At 46.6% G+C, this 27207-nt stretch overlaps 1 protein-coding gene across 8 annotated transcripts in view; it reads left to right on the top strand.

Moving 5' to 3' along the window:
• Positions 1-27207, top strand: part of SHROOM3 (shroom family member 3) — a 311421-nt gene that overhangs the window by 267509 nt on the left and 16705 nt on the right. For 7 of the 8 annotated variants that reach the window (XM_082463698.1, XM_082463701.1, XM_082463697.1 and 4 more), the window contains 6 exons: positions 492-623; positions 5660-8816; positions 15182-15255; positions 19682-20503; positions 21537-22046; positions 25267-25417. In XM_082463698.1, the coding sequence (XP_082319824.1) occupies positions 492-623; positions 5660-8816; positions 15182-15255; positions 19682-20503; positions 21537-22046; positions 25267-25417 (4846 nt within the window). The remainder of the gene's footprint in view (positions 1-491; positions 624-5659; positions 8817-15181; positions 15256-19681; positions 20504-21536; positions 22047-25266; positions 25418-27207) is intronic. The other variant, XM_082463699.1, reaches the window with a different exon arrangement.

Here is a 27207-nt window from a genome sequence, read left to right as displayed (position 1 = left end):
TTCTATATCTTGGCTATTGTGAGTAATGCTGCAGTGAACCTGGGAGTGCAGATATATCTTTAAGATCCTGATTTCAGTTTTCTTTGGATATATGCCCAGAAGTAGGATTGCTGGATCGTACTGGTAGTTCTATTTTTAATTTTTTTAAGGAAACTCCATACTGTTTTCCATAGTGGCTGTACCAGTTTGCACTCTCACCAACAGTGCACTAGGGTTTATTCAGAAACTCTTTAAACTAAGTTTGCAATATTTTTATGTAACTGAAATCATGTCAAAATGAAAAGGCAAATAAACGTATTAATAAAGCAGGAAAAAAAAACAATGGTTCCTAAGAGAAGTGAGCAGTAAGCTCCATTTTCCAGTATTTACTTGATTGTTTTCCGTCTCTGAGGATACAGCGGTCTCTGCTTCCAAGTCCGTAAACCTCATTGGTGAAGAGATCAGCTGAGATTGCTCCTAACGCTGGGGGTCCCTCTCCTGTGTCTCCCCAGGCGCAGTGAACCTGCGGGCCGACCTCATTCTTGGCATTCAACCAGATTTGGGGAGCACCAACCCGATGCCGGCATGATGCAGATATCTCAGGGCACGATTGGCACTCCTTGGCCCCAGAGCTACCATTCCAGGTAAGTGGCCACAGCTGAGACCCAGGGGCTTCTTACTTTCAAATGTCCTGTTCCCAGAAAAGATTGTTTTCTTATACTTACCTTGAGTATTAAGTCTCTCTACCCACTATCCTCATCCTCTTAAAACCCCTAACGTGTGTACGAGTCATCTTCATATCCTGGGCTAGACTGGCATGAAGGGAGGACAGGATTATTTCGAACACTGACTGGTCATTTGAGATATTTATGGGGCCTATCGATCCTCAGTCAGATATTTCTCAATTACACGTTATGGCACTATTCTAGAAAACCTGACAACTCCCTCCGTCAGTGCTTAACGTCCTTTCTTCAAATATGTATCTGGTTTTTTAAATTAATTTTTATTGGAGTATAGTTGCTTTATAATGTTGTGTTAGTTTCTACCGTACAGCAAAGTGAATCAGCTCTACGTATATACATATCCCCTCTTTTTTGGATTTCCTTCCCATTTAGGTCACCACAGAGCAGTGAGTAGAGTTCCCTGTGCTATTCAGTAGGTTCTCATTAGTTATCTATTTTATACATAGCAGTGTATATATGTCAATCCCAATCTTGTCAGAGGTACAGTGAAACCTAGTATTGGACTAGGTTAATGGCATAAACCGGCACACACTTATAAAATGCAGGAGTGTATTAACGGGGTACCCCTAAACAGTGGGGCCCTTTGGAGCCTCCTAACGGCTAGCCTTAGGAGGCCCTAAATCTGAAGTCATACTGTGACCTAAAATACAAGCTTGTCCAAAGGCAGAAATAAGACGACTGCAATCAGTGCTTAGAATAACTGCTCACAGTAACTGTGGTGAGCTCCAAGAGGCCTCAGGAGAATGATGGCGCTGGCATCAGAAGTGCAATATTCTGAAGGTTCTGCTTCTCTACCTGCTGTTTCCTCCTCATCCCAACCTCCAGAGGCAGGTGGATCTTGTACTGTACCGACCAGTCTGCCCTCTAATTCAAGCTTCAGAACAGCCTCCCGCTGACACAATGACTGTCAGCACAAAAGCTCTGTGACGGAAGAGAGGGAGAAAGGGAAGCTCGGGTTACCCAGCTCCTACTGCAGCCCAAAGCATCCTGTGGTCTGTTCATTCCATGCCTCGGGCTTGCAGCTCCGAGGGTCAGCCCTTGGCAGCTGTAGACGGAGAAGTTCTCCTGGCACGTTTCTGAGGAACACAGTGGCATCTAGTGGTCTGGTGGTTGACATCCCTCTGACAGCCTTCTGACAGTTCCAGAAACCAGGAATATTACGTAGTCTCAGTCCTAAATGTGTGGATCTGCTTCTCGTTAAGAAGCAGGAGAAGGAGGGAGCTCTGGGGGTGGGGAAGGGCAGGAGTGAGGAGAGAGGGAGAGAGAAGTTCAGAGAGGCTGGAGACATGTAATTTTCACTGCCTGCAAGCTGGCTTGGATCTGGAATTCCACTGAAATTGTATTTCAGCCTCTTTCTGTCAGATCCTTGTCACTGCCTTTTTGCTGTCATACAGAAATCTCACAATGGTCCTAAAGTATTAGGACTTCTAAAGTTCTATGTACTTCAGAAGAAACCTTGAAAAGTCGTGTAGCCTGGTCCCCTCCTAAGAGGCTGAAATAACAGTATCAAAATACTAAAGAACCAGTATGTGTTCGTTGATTCACTCCTTCAGCAAATATGTGTGGAATACCCACTACGTCTCAGATGATTTCTGATTATTGAGGGTACAAGACTGAACAAGACATAAAAAGCCCCCAACCTGCTGTATTTATTGTTTCCCCAGGTGTGTTCCATGGAATAATAATCCATTAGATACTCCTTGGGAAAAAGTTTCTAGGGTCACATAAGTTTAGAAAACATTGCTTAGTATATTTTCCTTTAAGAACATCACATGAGCAAGTTTATTAAGGACTCAGGAGTCTTAAAGTAATTACAATTATTCAAATCATCTAGCCCAGTATTTTCCAAACATATTTGGTCACCTAAGCAATTAATATTCTGGGAGTACACTTTAGGAAATGTTTGCATACACTTGTGCTTTTTGCTGTGGTTTAAGTATTTAGAAAATATTAATACTTTCAAACAGAGGTGATGTGATGTCAAGTAGTGGTAAGTGCCATGAAGAAAGTAAAGCAGAGTAACAGGGAGTAAGGACAGAAGAGGTTCTTTTTAGTGAGTAGCAGGAAGTCTTCTCTGATGCAGAGACTTGAATAAGGGGAAGGGATTGCGCCAGGTGAAGAGCATTCCTTTTTTGTGGGAACAGCGAGTACAAAGGCCCTGAGACCCTGACGTGGGAATCTATTTCATGGGTTATTTATGTATTTATCTATTTATCTATCTATTTATTTATTTATGGCTGTGTTGGGTCTTTGTTGCTGCGCGCGGGCTTTCTCTAGTTGCGGCGAGCGGGGGCTACTCTTCCTTGCGGTGCACGGGCTTCTCATTGCCGTGGCTTCTCTTGTTGCAGAGCACAGGCTCTAGGCGCACGGGCTTCAGTAGTTGTGGTTCGCGGGCTCTAGAGCACAGGCTCAGTAGTTGTGGCGCACGGGCTTAGTTGCTCTGCGGCACGTGGGATCTTCCCAGACCAGGGCTCAAACCCGTGTACCCTGCATTGGCAGGCAGATTCTTAACCACTGCGCCACCAGGGAAGTCCTATTTCATGGGTTTGAGGCGCTGTAAGTTGGCCATTATGCTGGAGTGCGGTGAGCAAGAAGGAGAGCAGTGGAAAATGAGGTAGGAGAAGTTGTCAGACGACAGTAAGAACTCTGACACACTTGATGCACTCATCTTAAGAGTAAGTCTGTCTCTGTGTGGGCTGCAACTCTTGCAGGGCTTGACGACCTTCATGCCAAGTTCTTCTCAACCATCATTAAGAGTACCCCATCTTGGAAGCAGGAATGGCAAGGGTAGTCAAAATGACTGCTTCCAGAACATGGTAGAAGAAATTGTTCCTAGAGGGTGATGTCAGGGCACTCCATGGCATGGCATGGCATAGGTAACTTGGTCTTAGTTCCCAGTCAGCTTGGGAATGGGAATTGGGCGGGGACACAGCCCTCCCTGAGTAGCAGGGAAGAGCACTCCTGGTCCTCATGTGATGCATTCCATCTGAGGAACGGTGGGTTAAGTTTCCCTTGGCTACAGGATGGAACCCACTCTACCCTAGCTCTGCCTGGCTAGAGATTTACCAGTGATTTCATATTTCTAGATACCATCTGTATTTTGAGATATGTTGGTGGTGGCATTTCCTCCCACTCAACAGTGTTACCGTTAACCCATCAGTTTATTCACTTTGATTTTTTTTGCATGCTCCTAAATTAGATTTGAAGTAGCCTTTTAGTGAAAGACTGCTAAAATTCTTAGCAGTTGGGAGGAGGATTAAGTAGTGTCTACCACCTGCATGGAATTGATGAGCAAAACAGCCCTTGTGGGGTCTACTGCTTCCATGTGCCCTCAAAGTATTAGCTCTGCATCTTCTATTAGAGGAGATAAAGGGAAGCACAAGCGGGTCATATGGGATTATCCTCAACTGAGCCATGTCATGTGCATTTTCAACACAGCCTCTTCATTTAGAGGGGAGTGGGAGTAAAAACTGGCAGTGACATATGCCATGCCACTGGGTGCCAGGACTGACTTCCCTAATCTGGTTGGCTCAGAAGCTGTTCCCTTCCTTTCTCCCTTGAATTTATACCTGTCCCTCCCAAAGCAGGATGCTCCATTCAGTAAGTTCACTTCCCTTGATAGAGAAAATTATTCTTAGGGTGAGTTGCTGAAAATGTAGTCTTCTTTTCCTTGAATTCCAGCACCAGTTTTGACTCAGCAGGTGACTCCTTCTATTCTCTTCCCATATACTGTGGAGACAGTCCAGCCACAAAGCATTATCGCGTACTCGGCCATTAAGGCACCATATTTACTTACATGAGATCTAGACATATAATAATAGCTCCATGAATTTTAATAGCGTTTAAATGCCTATTCATTTAAAAATGGAAAACCTCAGGCAAGAACTCTTAGTTCTCCTTTCCTCTTCTTTAGAGAATAGTGAGTCACAAATGTTTGAACTGTTGAGACTGCTGTTTGATTTTTGAGCTACTTACTCCTTCCTATGTCTATGTCCTCTCTCCCCCAACATTGCTGGGGTGAAGTATATTTTGATTTTATAATTAAAGCTAATTATAAGTAATTCTGTCTTATGGCAGCTTTCTGGGGTGTATGATGCCGGAGTGAGAGTCACTCCCCCTCCCCCAGGCAGGCTCTGAAAATCACCTGGACGAGCTCGTGAAGGAGGTCTTATCCTCCAGTGTATGAGGCTTTGCCCAGACTCTGGGAAGTTGTCCGTGTCTGATTGGCTCCCAGCACCCAAAAGCCTCCTATGATTAAGGCTTCTTATCCAGCCTGCCTCTCCTTCTCTCTCATCCGCTTTTTCTAACTCTGTACTATTCTCTCAGTATTTCTCTCTTTCAGTTTTGTGTTTGGCCTTCTCCCCACAAACAAACTGTCTCTTGTACAGTTGAGAGTCCAGGAAGATTGCCAGGGAGTAACCCTTCAATTCCATAAAAAGGAAAGATATTAACTAAAACCATGGACACGTACAGAGTCTCCCTCAGCCATTCACGTGCCTGGTCTCTTACTAAGCTTTCCCCTTCTCCCCACAGATGCCCCAAGAGGCATAAAATGTCAGTCTCCATCACTCTTCCTCCTCTTTCCTCGCCCACCTCTCTCATTTCTTGCCATGTGCAGAATGTCACTTCCGGCATGGAGCACATCACATCAGTGTGCCGCCCGTGTCCAAAGGCCGCGTGGCTTCCTCGCGCTCCCCGCTTCTCCCTTGGCGAGCCTGGGTGATTAACTAGCGGCACACAGGTTGCGGCGTTGGGCAGTTACTCCTAGTGACGACACGTAGGGAGGCTGAGCAAGGCCCAGATATGGCCCTTTCCCCCCACCCTTCCAGAAACCAAACATCTTTCCCAAGAGTACGTTTACAGGCTGGGTCCCGTGCCTGTAAGCCTGCTGAATGATACGGACTCCCTGCTGACTGCTTTGCCTCCCTTTCTTCCAGCTCCTCTACCAGTGACCTCTCCGGCTATGACCATGCTTATCTGAGGCGGAGCCCTGACCAGTGCAGCTCCCAGGGGAGCATGGACAGCCTGGAGCCCAGCGGGGGATGCCCGCCCTGCCACCTTCTCTCCCCGGCCAAGTCTACCAGCAGCATGGACCAGCTCAGCCACCTCCATAACAAGAGAGACTCGGCTTACAGCTCCTTCTCCACCAGTTCCAGCATCCTCGAGTATCCGCCCCCCGGCATCTCTGGCCAGGAGCGTTCGGGCTCCGTGGACACCACTTCTGCTCGAGGTGGCCTCCTAGAAGGGATGAGGCAGGCAGATATTCGCTATGTTAAGACAGTCTATGATCCCCGGAGGGGGGTCTCAGCAGAGTATGAGGTGAACTCTTCAGGCCTGCTTCTGCAAGGTAAGGAGGCCCGAGCATTGGCAGATGGTCAGGGCTATGAGAAATGGCATAGTGCTCCTCGGGGCAAGGAAGCGCCACCCCCCTCCTGGAGCCAGCACTGCCCCAGCTCCTTGGAGACCACCGCGGACAACTTGCCTCCTAAAGTGGGTGCGCCTCTGCCCCCGGCTCGGAGTGACAGTTATGCGGCCTTTCGGCAGCGAGAGCGGCCTGGCTCCTGGTCTAGCCTTGATCAGAAACGGTTCTGCCGGCCTCAGGCAAACTCTGCAGGCACCCTGAAATCTCCCTTCATAGAGGAACAGCTGCATACCGTGCTGGAGAAGAGTCCAGAAAACAGTCCCCCAGTGAAGCCCAAGCATAATTACACCCAGAAGGCCCAACCTGGCCAACCTCTGCTGCCGACTGGCATCTACCCGGTACCTTCCCTGGAGCCACACTTTGCCCAGGTGCCCCGGCCTTCCGTGAGTGGTAACGGCACCCTCTACCCCGCGCTGGCCAAGGAGGGCGGGTATCCAGCTCCGCAGGGAGCTTGCGACAAGACGGCCACCCTTGATGAGAATGGGAACCAAAATGGATCTAGCAGGCCTGGCTTTGCCTTCTGCCAGCCCCTAGAACATGACTCAGTGTACCCAGGAGAGAGGAAACCTGAAGTTTCAGCCAAATGTGTCCCCTACAAAGTCCATTTCCCCTCAGTGCCTGAAAACGAGGAGGAGACCTCCCTGAAGAGACTTCTCACACCTCTCCAAGGCAACAGCCCACATCCCAGTGAGAGAAAGAGCACCCAGGGCAACAAATATTCTAATTACCACGGCCTCCAATCCCCTCAGGCTCAGGCCTGGCAAGTGGGTGAAGACAAGAGATCTTTCCTGCCCTCAGAGCTTTGGGAGGGTGATTTCCATGAAGACCACAATGCCAACCTCCGGCGGAGGCTCGAGAGAGGCAGCCTGGGCCAGAGCATGCCAAGCAACTTTGGCAAGACCACATCTGCCTTCTCCTCCCTCCAGAACATTCCTGAGAGTCTAAGAAGGCAAAGCAGCCTGGATCTAGGAGGGGGAGCCCAGGAGATCTACCTGGAAGGCACATCCACCTGTGCAGTCAGCACCAAGGCAGAGGACTCTGGAAGGACTATTGTTCCTGATCACAGGAGCCAGCTGGACAGGTCAGTTTCCTATCCCAGGCCTGAGGGGAGAACCAGTGCCTCGGCTTCGTTCCACAGTTCAGACCCGAGGTATGAAGAGCTGCCCTCCCCGCCCCCGCAGGAGACATCCAGTCTGGGCCGAAGGAGGCTCAGCTCCAGCAGCGCCTCGGCTCTACAGGGCTTTCAGTACGGGAAGCCCCACTGCTCGGTGCTGGAGAAGGTTTCCAAGATCGAGCAGCGAGAGCAAGGGAGCCAGAGGCCCCCGAGTGCGGGCAGCTCTAGTTACGGTTATAACCACAGGCCCAGCAGGACACTCCCAACTTCTCATACTTTGGGGAATGACTTGGAGGAGACAAAGGCCCATATCCGTTTTTCCGAATCCACGGAACCCCTAGGCAATGGGGAGCCGCACTGCAAAAACGGGGAGCCGAAGTCGGAAGAGGTTTCCTGGCAGCCGTGTGGTCAGCAGCCGAGGCGGGACGCTCGCCTGCTCCGCAGCCAGAGCACCTTCCAGCTCTTCAGCGAGGCCGAGAAGGAGGCCGTGTGGCCCGACGACCGGCCCCGCACGCCAGAGTCGCCCGTGCAGGATGCCCCCTTCAGCCGCGCCTACCGGAACAGCATCAAGGACGCGCAGTCCCGCGTCCTGGGCGCCACCTCCTTTCGACGCCGGGACCTCGAGCCGGGGACGCCCACAGCTGCCGGGCCCTGGCGGCTGCGACCCGCCTCGGCCCACGTGGGGCTGCGGAGCCCGGAGGCGCCGGCTTCCGCCTCCCCGCACACCCCGCGCGAGCGGCACAGCGTGACCCCGGCCGAGGGCGACCCAGCCCGGCCCGCGCCCCCCGCCGCCCGGAGGGGGCCGCGCCGGCACCTGACCCCCGAGCAGAAGAAGCGCTCGTACTCGGAGCCCGAGAAGATGCACGAGGTGGGGGTCTCGGAGGAGGCCGAGCCGGCGCCCCCGTGCCCGCCAAGGAAGGGGCCGCAGTTCGCAGAGAGCTCGGTGGCTGACCGGCGCCGCATCTTCGAGCGAGACGGCAGGGCCTGCTCGACCCTCAGCCTGTCGGGGCCCGAGCTGAAGCAGTTCCAGCAGAGCGCGCTGGCCGACTACATTCAGCGCAAGACCGGCAAGCGGCCCGCTGCCGCCGGCTGCGGCCTCCAGGAGCCTGGGCCGCTGCGGGAGCGCGCCCAGAGCGCCTACCTCCAGGCCGCGCCCGAGGGCCCCGGCCTCGCTGCGGCCTGCAGTCTCTCCTCTCTGCGGGAGCCCAGCCTGCCGCCCCGCAGGGAGGCCGCCCTCCAGCCGGCCACCGCGGAAGGGGGTGGCGGGGAGCCGCCACGGGCCCCCCGAGATCGCAGCAGCTCTTTTGCCGGCGGCCGCCACCTCGGGGAACGGCGCCGCGGAGACCAAGCCCCGAGAGAACTGCTCGGTGGAGCTAACGGCGGTCCAAAGGGCCCCCAGAGGCTGGACAGGACCCCTGGGGAGCCCTCCCCGTGGGGGTCCGCGGCCGGGAGGGCCGGGAAGTCCATGTCGGCCGAGGACCTGCTGGAGCGCTCAGACGTCCACGCCGTCCCTGTCCACATGAGGTCACGGTCATCTCCCACTGCAGACAAGCGCCAGGTATGTGCAGCCAGCGGGTCCTAGCACTGCCCCTTGCATCCTGGAAGCCGTAGTGCGGCTTCTCTAACCCCCTCCTCTCCCCTTCGTTTTCCTTTTACACGCAAGAGAGTAGCATTTGTTTTCGTAAGGTGATGTCTTTCTCAGTGCCCCTGTCTGATGAGATCATTACAGAGATACAGATATATAATACATAGATATCGATACAGTTGTGTGGATATCTTATGTAGTTACATGTATTGTATATCGATATAGATATCTATACATATATATGTGTGTGTATCAATGGATATAGATGTATATGTGTACACACACGCACACAGTAGGCCTCGTATTCCTGGTTCTGCACTGGAATGGAAAATATTGGGAAAATTCCAGAAAGTTCCAAAAAGCAAAATTTGAATTTGCCAGCACACCAGCAACTATTTACATAATATTTAGATTGTAAGTAGAGCTGATTTAAAGTATACAGGAGGATGTGTGTAGGTTATGTGCAAATACTATGCCATTTTATCAATATAGAGCATCAGGTGGATTTTGGTATCCGTCCCTGGGGGGTCCTGGAGCCAATTCCCTGGGGATACTGGGAGACAAGTGTATATAATATATATACACACATACATATATAGTATGTATGTATTATATAGTATATACATATATATATAATAACTTCATTTTAGTGTCACCCACTTCTCAGTGTGAGAATTAGATTAGGAAAATTTAGGGGTTATCTTTTTTCTTTGTTTCGGTGGTTTTTTTGTGTTTTGTTTTTTTGTTTGTTTTGCTGCTTTTCTCTTTTTTTAAGTTCATGCAATAGAGGCTGTGTCTCAGTATTTTAAAGATGCTAGCTTCATACCTTCTTTGTTTCTATTGGACTTTTGCATTGACAAAATAAGTATAGTTATTGACTTTGATAGTTGTTGGTTGTTGAGCTCCAGGCCCTCAACTAAGTATGCTTTTATGTTTATTATCTCATTAATCCTCAAAATAATCCTATATGGTAGAGTATATTTTCCATATCAAATCCATGTCTCTCTGTCTCTGTGTACTATCGTGGCGAGGTAGGAGAATGTCAGACTTTCAAATTCTCTCATAAAGTCTCCGAACTATGCAAAGATCATGAGGAGCTTTCCGCTGGAAATTTTAGGCAGAGCTAGGAATAAAATCCGAGCAGTCTGACTCCCAGGAGTCTATTAATTCCCCTAATTCTTAGCCCGTCCTCAAGCTCTGCGTGCACTGCAGGTCGATGTCCCGCCTCATGGTTCCCTTCCCAGGTAAGAAGATACGAGGAATTCACATATATGTTACCACAGGGGAGAATACCCCTCCATTGTCCCTTCTCAGATTCTGTTTTCCCCAGCAGAGAATGCGATCATTCAGCAAGCGTTTGTAGAGCGTATGTTTTACGAAAAGGACTGCTTATAGGTTTAAAGGAAACGTAAAGGAAAATAAGGGTCCTGCCTTTCTGGGGTTCACAATTGAGCAAGGACTATGAACTTATATATAAATAACTAACACGAATAGTGAATGCTTTGGGAGTGGTCATAAATAAGATGCTGTGGGAGGGATAGTAATTCTGAGAGGATCTAAGAGAGCATCTCTTGAAGGAGAAGGGTTTTGAACCAGGCTATAAAGGATGGGCAGGATGTTGACAAAGAGTTGGAGGTTGTGTGTGGGAGGCATTGAGTTGGAGGAAGCAGCTTCGGACAAAGAAGAGTTAGCCATTACTGCCTGAGACATCTGTCTGCTGCACTGCTTTTGCAACACACATACGCACAGCATTGTGAGAAAATACTGCTCCCTCCCAGATATTTTCTCTTCAGAAATATTTTCTCCCCAATATAACCCACACACACCACACAAACACACACAATCTATAGAGGCAATCCTCCGTAAGCCTCCAGTAGCTGTTTTTCACCCCTTAGCGTGAAGAACAGAGCTAATTTCCAGTCCTTATCCTACCCCTAAGACGCTTTTAAAATCCACATGTGTAATATGCCATTTCAGCTAGTTTGATGGGCTTCGGAAGCTCACCGCGTAGCAGAACAAACATTTTCTTCATTTCTCTCCCCATGTTCTAAAGAAAATAGAAATGTTTAGGTGAAAACTAAATCATCTTCTAATAGATGTCATTTTTCTCTCTTGGGGAATTTGTTGGATGGTTATGAATGTTATTTTGCCTTCCCTTCCAAATATTTCTCAAGCCTGGTAAACTGGGAAGTAGAGCTAAAACATAGGCAGTATAGAGAAATGATCCCAATTAAATCCCAATTATTTGGTATTATTTGAAAAACTTTCTAGAAAGACAGCTAAATACAGAACATTATTTATGTTCTCTTTCATAAAGCGAGTACCATATTTAGAAATTATTTAACGTGGGGAATATGATGCCAGAGGGGGGAGATATTTCAACGTGAAATACTTTATCTGCGCTGCTTTGCTCCTACAAATTCTGAAAATAGGTTATCATCCCCCAGATTGCAACTGCACCAAGACTGTGTTCTTAGGCTTCCTCCTTCATTCCCTGGCTCAGCAGCTGCACCGTGCCTGCCCTGAGACTGGTCCATGGCAAGGTCTGCCCCTCGCATCTTCTTCGTACACCCATTATCTACCTTAGTTGTAGAACTAGTGAAAAACAAAATAAAACTAGTCTCCACATAATTATTGTGGTTAATATTTTAAGATATTATTATTTATTTGAATAAATTCCAGGAACTTTTACCATTATCATTAAGCTTTGGTGAACGTGTTAAATAACATTTTTTCTCATCCCAGCTTTAGAGGACTCTGAGAAATTAAGTGACCCTGTAGCAACTAAATCATCTGGCTGAGTTAAACCCAAAATATGGAGTCTGTTTCTGGTGCTGGCTCAGTCCGAGGCATCCCGAACAAATGCTGCTTGCTCCTGCCAGGCAGATGCTAATAGAGCAGGATTTTACAAGCTTTGGGCAAGGATTCAGCTCCTTTTCAAAAGTCCATTAGTGAGGATAGTTTTTGCTTCCAAAACAAGGTCAGCATGGAAATCAGTTTCTCTGTTTATAAAACTTGATCATTCTTGGGCCTGAAACGATGACTGTAGAAGGCTGCCACCTTTTGTAGCCTGAGACCTGCTCAGACACTCAGCAAGCCCTGGGCCTCTCCTTAGCCAGCTGTGGTCGTCTCTGAACAAACAGCCTCCCATTCCCTCTCCTTTAATTCCTCTTAATTTTAAAGGTGTAATTGCAGAACAAATGGATATTAGTGATGGAGCTGAAGGGCACATCAAATTCTTGGCTATTTCCTACTTTCTGTGAGACATTAGAAAACTTAACTGTTTTAAAGTAGGTAGGCCCTGCAAAGCTGCAGGAAAAAATCCAAACATTTCTGCCTTGGAGATGGAAATTTACACCTGTTCGTTGGCATAGATCTAAAATATAGCAGAGGCTATTAAAAGAAACCTTTTGGAGAAATAAGATTCCTGGTGGGGTATTTTTTTTTTTTTTTTCCAGATGCTGAGTTAGAGTCTTCCCTGGTTCTCACTGTATTTTCAGAGATCTTCATTTCTTATATGTAGCACATTCACCATGTGATGATGTGACAAACATTTGATTGCTGAGGAAATTGCTCAATGCATGGAACCCCACAATGTTGGATGTAGTCTTGATTCTGTAGGATGCAACTTGTATAACATTTTTAGTACCTCTCAACAAGCTTGGGGATAAATAACAGAATCAACTTTCCACAAAATGTAAAGTTACAAATAGCTACTAATAATCAAATGTTTACTATGTGCCAGTCACTGTACTGTGTTTTGTAAGCTTAAAATTAATCCTACATCTATGCAAAGGAGGAGATACCGTTGTTATCGCCATATTACAGGTGAGGGAACTGAGGCACAGAAAGGCTGAGAAATTTGCCCAACATAGTGGGACCAAGGTTTTGACCCCATACTGTCTGACTCCAGAGGTTTTAAGTCACTATACCATGCTGCCTCCCGGTATCAAAAAAGACTGGGCAACTAGAGGGAGGTGAGAGTTAAACATCTTGTATCTGAAAACTCCAGCCAGTGAATTGATTTCATTTTAACATTTATAAACTACTGTTGTACACTTAAATAACATTTAAAATTTTTAAAAATGAATTTCTAATTCATTTTAGCAGATACTCGAAGCTGATATTACAAAGTAGATGAATATTGTCTTCATATTTCATTGGTCATAGAGATATTAGGATATTTAATTAAGAATCCAAAGGAAGAGTGCGAATCGGAATTGGATGGGATTCAGGTTTATAGTTCTAACTGTACTGTGCCTAATGAAGAATAAGAACTGGTATACTTTTAAGTCGGTCAGAAGAAGTTAGAGACGATTAACAAAAACAGACACTTAACAAATAAATGTTGGCATAACTCTATACCTGGTATTTCTCCCATTGCCACTGCTTTTTCCTAAATTGTCATAATAGTTTATACTTCTTACCAGTTTATAGAAAATCAAGTCTTCTTTGAAAGTGCATACGTGCCCAATCTAAGCAAATAAATGCAACAGGAATGTATCCTCCTTGGGCTTTCTACTAGGTTGGGAAGGCATTTTCCTTCTGTCCAAATGGTATTTCCATTGACAGGAGATGTAGAGAGTTCTCTCAATGGCCTATTACTGGGTCTGAGTTCTTTTATTTTATATACACCCACAGAAATATCAAGCTCGTACTGTAATTCAAAGGAAATAATAGAGTAGAAATATATATTTGAACGTTACTAGGTTAGGAGCTTTAAGGGGACCTAGATAGGCTTTTCCAGTTAATTATTGGCGAAGCTGAACATTCATGTCAACAGAGGGGGTGGAGTGGGGAAAGACTTTTTAACTTTTTATTTTATATTGGAGTATAGTTGATTAACAATGTTGTGTTAATTTCAGGTGTACAGCAAAGTGATTCAGTTATACATGTATCTGTTCTTTTTCAAGTTCTTTTCCCACTTAGGTTATTACAGAATATGGAGCAGAGTTCCCTGTGCTATATATACAGTAGGTCCTTGTTGGTTATAAAGGGACCATAGGGTTTTGCGGAGAGTAGGAATTCCCATTCCCTCTAGTGATATTTGAGCAAATCAGAGACACATGGAATTCCTTTTTCTCAAAGCATTGACATCTGATTGTATCCAGCTCAGCCACCATTCAACTTAAGATTCCAAAGATCGACCTTAGGCTTTGAGGAAATCATGGTTTGAATCCTAGCTGCTTACTTAATCGTGGGTAAGATACTTATCCTCTCTGAGCTGCAGTTACCTCCCCTCTCCTCATTGTTATAGATTAAATTACGGCGGAAATGTCAGGTGCCTAACACAGCTCCAGGCACATCATTTGAGGATTATAAGGAGCTTGGCTGAGTGGCCAGCACACAGTAAATGCCGAGGAGGGGGAAGCTGCAGTTATTAATAATATTCAGGGTTGTTTCTTCTTTGGACCTTCTCCCACCCACCTTTGGCTCTTTTCATTGCTTCTTAGTACCTCCACCAATGATTGGGGGGAAAAAAAGAAAAAGAGAGAGAGAGTGGAGTGGGGTGATGAAAAGCATTTGGCCCTTTGGACAGAATAAATGGTGAAATAAATTGTTGAAATTAAGTTTAGGGCTTACATGTGGATTTAATTTTCCTGTTTTCTACCTGTCTCCTATTATCATAAATAACTGAGAGTTTTATCAATAGCAACATCATTGTCTTCATCAGGGACCTGTACATATGAACTGATTTTACACTAACAAAAACTGACCTACAACCCTTTCAGGAAACTAATATATACCCTTATTTAAAACAAAAACAAATAATGACTACCCTTGAAATGTCCCCAGTGTTATTGACATTACATGGGGGTGAGATGTTTTTCCCAGAGAGAATGTATTTCAACCTGATTACAAGCCAGATTCGTATCTAATTCTTGAGATTTTGCTGAATTCAGTAAATTCTCCTTTTCCTGTCATCTCCCATATTTCCCTATTGCTGTTTTGAAAGCTTGGCCCTTTGAATTAATTTTCATCATTATATTTCAAGTATAGGAGTTGTTTGAAGTCTGGAGATGATTGTTATCAGACTTCTCTTGTTTAGAAAATGTCTTTGTTAGGAGAGGCACCCAGTGAGGTAGACTGAGATTCTGCCACTTGTGACCTTGGGAAAGTTAACCTCTTGGGGCCTGTGTCCTCATCAATGCAGTGGGATTAACAGTACTTCCTGGGCTTTGAGGATGAAATGGGTTAGTATGTAAGAGTGCCACCATGATGCCTGATAATAAATAGTGGACCTCCAATAAATGTTCCTTCTCCTTTATACCTCCACCCCCTTGGTAAATTTAAATACCCGTTTGTTGGTAATAATGCTGTGCCTCTTGTGTTTTAAGGATGTGCTTTTGGGGGAAAACGATGGCTTTGGTCTTGTGAAGGATCCATGTTATTTGGCTGGCCCAGGATCCAGGTATGTATCTGTATTTATGATGCCCTCTACCTTATGAATGCTGCTGGAGTTAAATGCTTCTGTTCCTCTCTACCAGAAATCGAAGTGTGATATTATGATGTTTCATAGTGTCATGTGCCACCTCTTCAGTTTGTCTAGGCCATGGGGAGCTTTATTTTTCATTTATAGATGACTTTCTCTAAGAATGATACTATTCAAAATAGGTTTTGAATGTGTGCTATTGAGGCAATGGTTGACTTCCAGTAAGTTTGGCATCAGAATAGTTGATGGATATGCTCTTCTCAAGTATATCCTCTGGCTCTCACACGTGGGGCCTCTCTTAAACGTGGCTGATCTCTTCTGGCTCTGTCCCAGAGGATCAGGTCTGCTGAATAAAGCAGTAGGGGAAGAATGAGCGTCATGAACAGCCTTCACAGAACAAGACAAACTTGCAGGAATCACCTGAAGTAAAAAATAAAGCTCTAAAGTCATTATTTTAGGCACTTAGAGATAGAAAATAGCAGGAAATTCATGTTTTAAAAATTGCCATCAAAATCATTTCTCCTTGGTAGAAAAAATATAATGGGCAATTTTTCAGAATTAGAATCTTTAAACTATTCACTTGGAGCTTAAGAGGTAGAAATTTCCAAAGAGAGTTTCCTCTGAACCACATGCCTGTATGTAGTTTTAATGCAGCATTATAGGACTATCTACTGTCATCTGTTATTACTAATGGTAATACATTTAAACCCTCCCTACTACCGCCCATGATTTTTCAAGCCAGTTCCTTAATTTTTACTATGTTTCATTCAATCATTGTTTCTCTCTTTTTCTGGCATTCACCTTCTCGATAGCTCAACCTAATACTGCCAGCATGGTCAGGAAGTGGGTATTAGGTGACCTCCTTCACTGCCAAGAGCAGCCTTCTGTAGTTGGTCTTGCTCCTGGAGCTGTGCCTTAAAGTGAAGCAGTCAAGGTGAGGCTGAGGACTTTAGTTTGGCTGCATTAATTCAAAGCTAGAGACAAGGGAAGACTAACAGTGAACTAGAGCTCTGCCAAAAGAGAGCTGGTCTGAAGTCTAAGGTGAAACTAAAGTCAACCACAAAAAATCCAATTGCTGGATTCCAAAAAGGACTTGAATAGACATTTCTCCACATGGCCAACAGGCCCATGAAAAGATACTGCACATCACTAATCATCAGAGAAATGCAAATCAAAACCACGCTCATTAGAATGGCTACGATTGAAAAAACATAAAAGAACAAGTGCTGGTGAGGATGTGGAGAAATTGGAACCCCTGTGCACTGTTGGTGGGGTTACAAAATGGTATAACTGCTACGGAAACAGTATGGAGGTTCCTCAAGAAATTAAAAATCTATCATACGACCCAGCAATCCCACTTCTGAGTATAAATCCAAAGAATTGAAAGCAGTGTCTTGAAGAGAGATTTTCATACCCATGTTCGAGGCAGCACTATTCACAATAGCAAAGAGGTGGAAGCAACCCAGATGTCCACAGATGGATGAGTGGATAAACAAAATGTGGTGTATGCATACAGTGGAATATTATTCAGCCTTTACAAGGAAGGAAATGCTGTCACATGCTACACCCTGGATGAACCTCGAGGACATTATGCTAAGTGAAATAAGCCAGTCATAAATACTTTATGATTCCCCTTGTATGAGGTATCTAAAGTAGTCGAATTTATAGAAAAGTAGAATGGTGGTTACAAGGGCCGGGGGAGTGGCAAAAGAAGAGTTGTTGCTTAATAGGTTTATAGTTTCAGCTTTGCAAGATGAAAATGTTCTGGAGATCTGTTTTGCAACAATATGTGTGTACTTAACACTACTGAACTGAACTTTTTTTTTTTTTTTTAATTTATTTATTTACTTTTGGCAGTGTTGGGTCTTCGTTTCTGTGCGAGGGCTTTCTCTAGTTGTGGCAAGCGGGGGCCACTCTTCATCGCGGTGCGCGGGCCTCTCACTGTCGTGGCCTCTTGTTGCGGAGCACAGGCTCCAGACGCGCAGGCTCAGTAATCGTGGCTCACGGGCCCAGTTGCTCCGCGGCATGTGGGATCTTCCCAGACCAGGGCTCGAACCCATGTCCCCTGCACTGGCAGGCAGATTCTCAACCACTGCGCCACCAGGGAAGCCCCGAACTGAACATTTTTAAATGAATTTAAAGTTAAAATGAATTTAAATTTAAAGTAGTAAATTTTATGTTATGTGGGTTTTTTTTTTAACCACATTAAAAAAAAATGCTATGAAGGAAAAAAATGAGACTAATCAAACTTAATTCCTGAATATTAAGATTCCTAGATACATGTCAATAGACGCTTGTCTCTCACACTCTATTATAAAAGAGACTGAAATAAAATCTTTATGATACTAGTCTTTATTCTTGGAAAACAATCACCAGGAAAAAGTATTCTCAACGAAACTAAGCATTTAACTCAACTATTAGCTTCAGAAATACAGTTTTTTTACAGTATGGTTCCTATAAACTAAGAAGATTAAACATAAACTAAAAATATTATATCAAGGTTTATTTGGGCTACATCTTTAAAAGATAAATATTATTTTATTGTGTGTTTTAGTGATGTCTCCCCTTTTTAAAAAGCAAAATGAAGGTACCTGAGTTGGTCCTTAAAACATCAGATTCCAGTTACTCCGTGTCCTATTAGAGGCTGCTAAGTTTAAAAATAGTTCATGGCCTGCAGCCTAAACAGCAGTTGGGCAGAAGAGACGTCGTTTGTTCAACAGACATTTACTGAGAGGGTACTTTGTGCCAGGGTCTGGGGATAGCAAAATGAATGAGACATGGGGGTAAAGAGCACCTCCAGTGAATCTCCTGCCCCTGGGTTTCTGGTGTACCCATTTGGGAACCCACCAAGAAGGACAGAATAGCCACTCTTGAATATTGACAGGTTTCTGGTAAAGAAACTGCTTCTAGATGAAAAGGATCTGTGATGGGAGGGGAGGGTATGCATCTGAGTGGAAGATGGGCCTCTTACTCAACCATCGGCATTTATAGTAAAGAAAAAATAATGGCAGGAGAAGAGCTGATTTGGTTCTTTGTGGTCTTTTCCTTCTTTATGCTGCTTTGCCCTCAGCTGGCTCTTAGATGATTTCGTGGCAGGCCTGTGCTGGGGCTCTGACTTGGGACTGAGCCACAGCTCTCTCAGGACACGGGTCTGTAAAATGAAAAATGCCATCTGCTCTCCAGATTCACTTGCACACTAGTCAGGGAGCTACAAATGTGGGATTTACAAATTAAGGTTGTTTTGCTGGACATATTTTTATCCTCACATTAACTCTTGCATGGCAGGCAGGCGGGCAGTGCTGCAGACGTGTTTTCTTTGTTTTTGTTCTCCTTTTTTTCCTTTCAAACACGTTAACAAACGTAATGGAAATTGTTGGGTTTTTCCTTAGAGCCTAGAGGACAGCTGTTTAAACGACCATGCGCCCTATTTGCTCGTTATGGTCAGTCTCTCTCTCCAGAGGTGACTGCTTATTAGCTCCTTAGGTGAGACTCTCCCTTTCCTTCTTACTTTCCATTTTAAGAAATGAAAACACTGGGAGACTAAGAGAAAGTTGTAAATAAACCCTTCAGATTCTGCGGCCCACGCAAATACTTTCCAAACAGACCTCCCCCGTGGGGCTCACACCTGTGGAGAATGAGGCAGCATTCTTTTCCCCAGAGTCAGGAGCTGGTTCCCAAACTAGTCCTAAAAGGAGCAGAAGAAACATACCTGCTCCTGCCTTTTATATCCTGAAGCCTGTCCTCAAAAGCTGCCTTGCATGGGGGGAGGTGGATGGGGTGATGAGAGAGGGTTAATAAAAAGAAATGCCGGGCTTCCCTGGTGGCGCAGTGGTTGGGAATCTGCCTGTCAATGCAGGGGACACGGGTTCGAGCCCTGGTCCGGGAAGATCCCGCATGCCGCAGAGCAGCTGGGCCCGTGAGCCACGGTTGCTGAGCCTGCGCGTCTGGAGCCTGTGCTCCGCGGCAAGAGAGGCCACGATAGTGAGAGGCCCGCGCACTGCGATGAAGAGTGGCCCCCGCTTGCCACAACTGGAGAAGGCCCTCGCACAGAAACGAAGACCCAACACAGCCATAAATAAATAAATAAATAAAATTTAAAAGAATAAGGCTTTAAAAAAAAAAAAGAGTAAAAAAAAAAAAGTAAATACCTTGTCACTTTAAAAAAAAAAAGAAATGCCTTTTGACCCCAGGCTTGCCCTGTGACATTTTCCTGCAGGAGTTTATGCCTACCCGGCATCTCATTTAAACTTGGTTCTTTGTACGAGCAGCCAAGGGAAGACAGTGTGCAGCTTCTCCGGGGTTCCTTCTCCCCACCAAATGCTTTTCCCGTCCATGTAGGGCACCTTGGGCTCAGCGTTTGCCCCTTCTCTTCAGAGCTAACCTACGTGTCTGTATCCCGCTCCAGGCCATTCAGCTGTTCCAGCCGTGAAGAGATGTCGTTGCTCCAACACCATCCCAGCCCTCGTTGCGGGGTTTCGGGCTGCAAAGCAGGTGGCGGTGCCTCCATTCCCGGCAGGGGTCCGGGACCGCTGGACCCTCCAAGGCAGGCCAGCAGAACGCCTGGCCCCCGGCCCCTGTCCTCAGGAGCGCAAGGGCATCTCCCGGACACCAGGGCTGCACCGCCGAGCTCAGCCCTGCCTGCCCCTGTCCCCTCGAGCTACTGCTCACAGGCCGCCGCCGCCGCCCAGCCCTGCACCCCAGCCGGGACCCCCAGAAGTGTCGGCCACCGGCCGGCCCAGCCTCCCAGCCCCGAACGCAGTAAGGAGGAGGGAGCAGGGACGCGGCGCTCCCCGCCCTGGGTGACGCGGGCCCACGCGGTCAGAGAGGACAGCCTCCCAGAGGACACCGCATCGCCTGGGTGCCCGAGCCCGAAGCACTACCCGAAGCCGCAGGCCCTCCCCAGCCCCGGCAGCACTTCCGACCCAGACACGCCCCTCGGGGCCCCAGACACGCCCCTCGGGGCCCCGGGCACTCTGGGCAGAATCTCCCTCCGGATCTCTGAGTCCGCCCTGCTGGCCTCCCTGCCGCCTCGGGAGGACAACGACGACGAGGTGTTCGTGAGGGACCTGCGCTCCACCGCCACTTCCGGCCCCAGCTGCGAAGCAGCGCCGCCGCCGCCCAGCCGGGAAGCCCCGGCCCAGAACCTGGACCTCTTCCCTCCGCCTCCCCCTGAAGCTGTGTGCGCGGAGCAGTGGGACAGCGAGGGCTACCGGGAGCCCCACGCCAGGTGAGAGCAGCCCTCCGCCAAGGTTAAGGTCTCCCTCCCCAGTAAGAGATTTCCACGCTCCACGCTTCCCAGAGCCGCCACTGGAGAGCCCTGTGGAGGTTTGTTAACAGGAGCCCAGCTCACGAAACTGGCACAGCTGTTCCATTTGTTGACCTTGGTGGTCGTCATTTTAGTAGTCCTTGGGCGCCGAGGTGAGGTTCATTTCTGTGGACGTGGCAGGTTCAAAGGGTCCAAATAAACAGCATCCCTCTTCCCTGCCCAGAGTTCTGAACCCGTTAAGAAATAAGGCAAAAGAAAAAGGCATTCTGAAGACAAAAAAAAAATCACTTTTATTACTGAGAGAGCTGATCCTGGAGAATATGGCTCCTATCTGAGTAGAAGTGGGCCTCCTGATACTGAGCCCCAAATTAAACAGGGGTGCCCGCCTAGTCACAGGCTGTGCTAGACACACACCCAGCAAGCACACGTGTGAGCACGCAAGAGCAAGCCTGGAGGTACCCTTACTCTCTAAAGAGGCTGGACTAGGAATGGGCTATGGTCAGCTTCTCTTTGCAGAGTCACTCTCTGTCCATAGGAAGGAATAAAGAGTAAGGCTGAAGGTCATTAACGTTTAGGGAAGACCTCTGCTTGGAAGCCAGGAGAATGAGGAAGAGGCGTTTCCCAACACATACTCCCTAGGACAGCACTGAAATACATTGTCTGATAGCACCTTTGTCGTAACTTCCTCTAAACACCACCTGTTCCCTTTCACTACCCTCTGTTCACTTTCATAAAGCTCTGGAATCCGAGAGCAACATTCACCAAAACTGAAGTCCTGCTAGATCTGTCCGCCTTAAAAAGTCACACAACCTCCCTGTGACCAACTAGTGGACTTAGTTGAAGGCCCTTATGAACCCTGCAGTTTGTGGGGAATAACAACCCCAGAAACTCCTGATGTGTGTGGGAAGCTACAGCCCTCGTGTGCAAACGTCTCCCTGCCTTCCTTCACCCTTCTGCTGACTCTTCTCTTACCACTCTCTTTTAATATCCCTAGCAGCTCCAGCAAACTTGCCAAGGTGACAATTGCCAAGGAAAGGCCCATCCCTGGTGCAGCCCATTTGGTTGATAGTCAGATACTGGCTTCCAGATCCCAGACTTCTATCAAGAGTTCAGAGGCCAACGAGACTGACCCACCCTCCACCACCGGTGCTCTGCCCCAGCCTGCCGGGCCTCTTAGCAAGCAGCCAAGCCCAGGGCAGCCACCCTCCATCCAGACCCAAAGCCTCAGCCACGACCCAGTCAGTGGGACTCAAAGTTTAGAAAAGAATGTCAGTTCTGGTCCTCAGAAGACCTCAGAAGACATGAGAACAGAGGCTCTGGCCAAGGAAATTGTCCACCAAGACAAATCTCTGGCAGACATTTTGGATCCAGACTCCAGAATGAAGACAACTATGGACCTGATGGAAGGTTTGTTTCCACGAGATGCTAATCTGCTGAAGGAAAACGGCATAAAGAGGAAGGCCACGCAGAGAACCGTCAGCTTCCCAGGATGTGACGCTAAGAGGTAAGTCCCTGGTCATGTCCCCAAAGAGACTTAAAATTGAACTCCTTCCATGGGGGTGATGGTGAGTCTAGAACTGCTTATCTGAGGTTTTCCTGCTTCCAAAGATCCTGACCCCAGACTGGCATTCCATCTCAGCCTTAGGGGAATGGCTCTGACCTACCTTGAGTTGTTTGCCCAGCAACAAGTAGTAATAGTAATTACTGTTTATACCTATCGTTCACGTTCTCTGCGTCAAGCATTATATTCTTTATGTAAACATTATCTCATTTAATCTTCACGAGAACCTTCTGAGATAGCTACCGATTTTATCTCCATTTTACAAATGAGGAAACTGAAGCAGAGAGGAATGAGAACCGTGCCCAACTGAAGTCAAAGATCATGTGAGTGATGGCATCCGCGCGCTCTCAGCGCTTATACGGCGCCGCTAAAAACTCAGCACACATGCAGCTGCCCGTTCTGCCAGAGTTGCCCTTACAGAGCCCCACATGGGTCAGTGGTGAGGGAGGGGCAGGTGGAAGTGGTGAGCACACAGGGGTCTCCCCTCGGCCGAGGTGAACACGGTCTTGTAAAAAGCGTGACAGCCTAGAGAAACAGATTGACTTAGTCCGCTGACATTCACCTTTGAAGAGGTAAGGTGGGCGTCTGCTCACATCCTGAACATCACGAAGGGGCTGAACAGGAGTGCACCCGTGGCCTTGTTCAGCCGTGGGCCTGCACCTGAAGCTCCCTGAGCAGCGCGTTCCCCGCCCTGTAACGTGCGTCCCGGCGCCTGCCCACAGCCGGTGAGAGGAATGTGAACAGTCGCTGTGTTTTTCCTCCTTTTGACTTCTCCCGGGTTATTGCAATATTTTCTTGCATGTTTGATTTCCTTAAGGGACGACTATGGGAGAGATTTAGAATGGTTTTTAATTTTCTTTTAAATTTTCAATGAAAACTATATGGATCAACAGTCCGGAGCTCCAGTTAGTGGCTTCCAGACTAAATAAAAGCAGAGAGCATTCCATCTAAATTTGGGCTTGCATTTTAGAGATTTCCAACTGATCCTAACTAAATTACTAACAGGAACACTGTGTTTTGAGTTGCAGGGGAGGGGAGAAAGGAAAGAACTGTGCGGTACTTACAGGCTATCTGATAGGTTATCGGAGGCTCTCCTGATACAAGCCCTCGGCAGTCACCTTGTCCAGCCCCTCCTTTTTCAGATGTGGCAAACAGAGACTAATTGAGGAGAAGTGACTTATCCAGGGTCATGTGTTTAGCAAACACTTCTTAAGCACCTACAATGTGCAAGGCGATCCACTGGGTACACGAGGGACCCACAGTTGAGTTTCTGTGGATGTGACAGTCGGTTCACCACAGGTGGTTGTCCTCCAATCACTCGCTATAGGAAGACCAAAGTAATTTACAAGTACGTGCTTAGAAAAGCATTTCCTGGCATTATCCATGAGAACATAAGTTTAGAAGTGAAATGGTCATGTAGCTTTTTTTTTTTTTTTTTTTTTTTTTTGGTTTGGACAACTTTTAATTTTTAATTTGAAAACCTTTCTAAACTTTATAAGTTAGAATTGGTATTTCTCTAAGTTAGCAACACTGTCAACCACAAAACACTGTACAAAAACATTCAGCTAAGCACTGCATAAGTTCAGGAATTTTTTTTTTTTTTATAGCAATATTTCACATTTATTTATTTATTTATTTATTTTTTAACATCTTTATTGAAGTATAATTGCCTTACAATGGTGTGTTAGCTTCTGCTTTATAACAAAGTGAATCAGTAATACATATACAATATGTTCCCATTTCTCTTCCCTCTTGCATCTCCCTCCCTCCCACCCTCCCCATCCCATCCCTCTAGGTGGTCACAAAGCACCGAGCTGATCTCCCTGTGCTATGCGGCTGCTTCCCACTAGTTATCTATTTTACATTTGGTAGTGTATATATGTCCATGACACTCTCTTACCCTGTCACATCTCACCCCACCCCCTCCCCATATCCTCAAGTCCATTCTCTAGTAGGTCTGTGTCTTTATTCCCGTCTTGCCACTAGGTTCTTCATGGCCTTTTTTTTTTTTTTTTTTTTTTTCCCTTAGATTCCGTATATATGTGTTAGCATACTGTATTTGTTTTTCTCTTTCTGACTTACTTCACTCTGTATGACAGCTTTTGCAGCACCGAGAGCTTCCTAAGGAAGTGCAAAAGGATGGCATCGCCACCTTCTGGTAAAAATGAGCATTGTCCTTGTTGTACATGAGACTGCACAGATGGCCACTGTGAGGTTTAATCAGATAGATGTCCAAGAAGCCCATTTGTAAGGCAGTGAATATATGTTGGGGGGGGACTACATCAGAAGACCTTTTCCCCATCTTTTCAATTAACTGGATTAATATGACTGTACTGTTTAGAGGAATAACCCCAGCAAGCGGGAAACTAGTAAAAACACCTTTTTGGTGGTTCTTTATTCCATAGTAAAATGATGGTCTAGATGTTAAACAATGTCACAAGATTACCTCTCCTAGAGAACCTAATTACGTCCATAGAGTCATTTATTCAGTGAGTAGGGCTTTACCTATAGAGTATGAAAGGCAGCTTGATTATAGTAAAACAAAGAACATAGTTATCAGGTTCCCAACTTCCAGTTTGTTCTCCAGCCTTGAAATCCCCCTGCTGTGTAATCAGTGAGTAGATTTTACATCTTGTATTCGTTCACTGTTGACCAGCAAGCTCCAAATTCCAGGCTTACATAGAGCCTCAGGCTTACATGAAAAGGAAAATTGGTAGGTGTCCAAGCAACAATTATAGTAGGCATCAGAAACATTACGGGTAACATGGAGGAGAAGGAAATAATTAACCTAAAACCTGAGATTAGTGCAGCACCTTGAGAATACTTTCACAGTGACTAAGTCGTGGTTCCCTGTTGTCTTTCTGTGAAACAGGGAGTCAGTATCATTCTATTTATCAAAAAAGGAGAAACATGCAGAGAGGTTAAATGTCCGTAGTCCTGACTCCCACTCCCCTTCCCAATATTGCCCTTGGTGGTTTTCCATCCCGAGTATGCTGGCTTCAAGAGCCCCACACGTTACTAGGCAGTCACCAGTAAATACTTATTAGTTCATCCTAACTTCTGGGAAGATACTGAATATAATTTTTTTACACATTCCCGAATGGACAAACATATGGTGAAATTAAGCTGCGTGTGGCTGTACTTTTTGTTCTTTCTGACCCAGGAATGAAGACAAGGAAGCAGTGGGCATGTTGGTCAACTGTCCTGTCTACTACAGCGTGTCTGCTCCCAAGGCTGAGCTCCTGAACAAAATCAAAGCTATGCCAGAGGAAGTGAATGAGGAAGAGGAGCCGGCAGACATCAACGAAAAGAAGGTAAGGAAAGAAATGGGGGCCTTTGTTCTGCTCCCCCCAGAAAGATAGTCGAGGTCCTCGCAGGGTTGTTGGCCCCTTTCAGCAGGAGGGGAGAAGGCCTGTCACATCACCAACCTCGCCAAACCATCACGAGGTTCTCGACTTGCAGGGCACTTGGAGCAGTTGCCTCACAGCTCTCCTGTTATTTTTGTTTTTACAAATGACAAAAGTGAAGGTTAGAGGGATTAAGGTATTTCCTACAAGTCACATAGCTGCTTCCTGGTCTAACACAGGGACCCCAACACCGTTCTCAGCAGCTGACCAGCCAATGCCAGTGGTCTGCATAATTTTCATTTCATGTTTCACGGTCAAAAGGAAAACTAGAAAACCTAGAAACTTTAAGGAAAGAGAGACCGATTGTCAAAAGACACTTCCAAGAAAAGGAAATGTTCCTCTTTAGATTGTCCAACTCTCTTTGCCATACCTCAATAAACAGCTTGAAAGCACAGTATTGGAATTTAGTTGTTAGCATGTGCTGCTCCTGCAGAAATTTTAAATTATTTATTTATTTATGTATTTATTTATTTATGGCTGTGTTGGGTCTTCGTTTCTGTGCGAGGGCTTTCTCTAGTTTTGGCAAGCAGGGGCCACTCTTCATCGCGGTGCGCGGGCCTCTCACTATCACGCCCTCTCTTGTTGCGGAGCACAGGCTCCAGACGCGCAGGCTCAGTAGTTGTGGCTCACGGGCCCAGTTGCTCCGCGGCATGTGGGATCTTCCCAGACCAGGGCTCGAACCCGTGTCCCCTGCGTTGGCAGGCAGATTCTCAACCACTGCGCCACCAGGGAAGCCCTAGAAATTTTAAATGTAAAGCATTTTAAGAATGACCGTGATGCTGCTGTCTTCCCATCTGCCATGGCGAGCTAAGCCCGGCTGTGCCCACAGGGGAGAAAGTTCTTGCCCGGCTGCTTTCCCTGCAGCCCCAGATGGGCTGCCTGCCACTGTGCTCACAGCTCTTCATACAACTCAGGCCTGCATGCTGAAAAGGAAAGGACTCTGTTAAAGCTTGCCTGATGCTGAGCCGGGAACGTAAGGGCTTCTCAGGGGTGCCAATTCCGGGAGAAACTTTCTTCTGTGATTCTGTTTCGTTTATTCTATAATATGTGTCCTAAGCTCTCTTGTTTGTGTGTTGGAATGAGACCACAGGATAGAGACCGTGGGAGCAGGGAGCAATGGGGAGGGAGGATTTAAGGATTTTAGAAGCACCTCCGTCAGTGGTGTTCTTCTCCCTTCTACAGTCCCAGCCTCGCTGGGCTCACAGTGCATGGCTGACCTGCTGATACGATGCCGCTGCTGTTAGTAACGCATGCTCTCCCAGCCCAATTTCCCCATGTACACGCCTGCTTCATAGCACGCCTCCTGGCTCCCGTTTAATGGGATTGGGGGGAAAAACCACATTGCTATAGTCTGTCTATATTTATCCCAAAGAGGGAGCTATATAAACACCATTGTAAGTACCAAATTGCCAGGACATCTGTAACTGAACATTTTACGGTTTCTTGTTGTTCTGTTTTTTGCACGTAGACATACCCTGCTCTGCAGTAGCAGTGTGACAAACTACTTGTTGCTTTTTCCTCCCCATCTTTATTTTACTTTTTAACTGCTTTTTCATCATTTTATTATCACCCTCTCACTCTGAGGATTATGTGGCAAGAAGTATTTTTAGCCTGAGAACACGAAGGAATAAGAGGATTAGTCCTCACGGGAAATGACAGTAGGTACCATTTGTCAAGCATTTCTTAATCCCGGATGT

The sequence above is a fragment of the Balaenoptera physalus genome, assembly GCF_965194825.1.
Source record: "Balaenoptera physalus genome assembly, chromosome: 5".
NCBI classification, from domain to species: Eukaryota; Metazoa; Chordata; class Mammalia; order Artiodactyla; family Balaenopteridae; genus Balaenoptera; species Balaenoptera physalus.
Note: the sequence above shows the minus strand (reverse complement) of the source record. Positions and strands in the feature narration are given on the sequence as shown.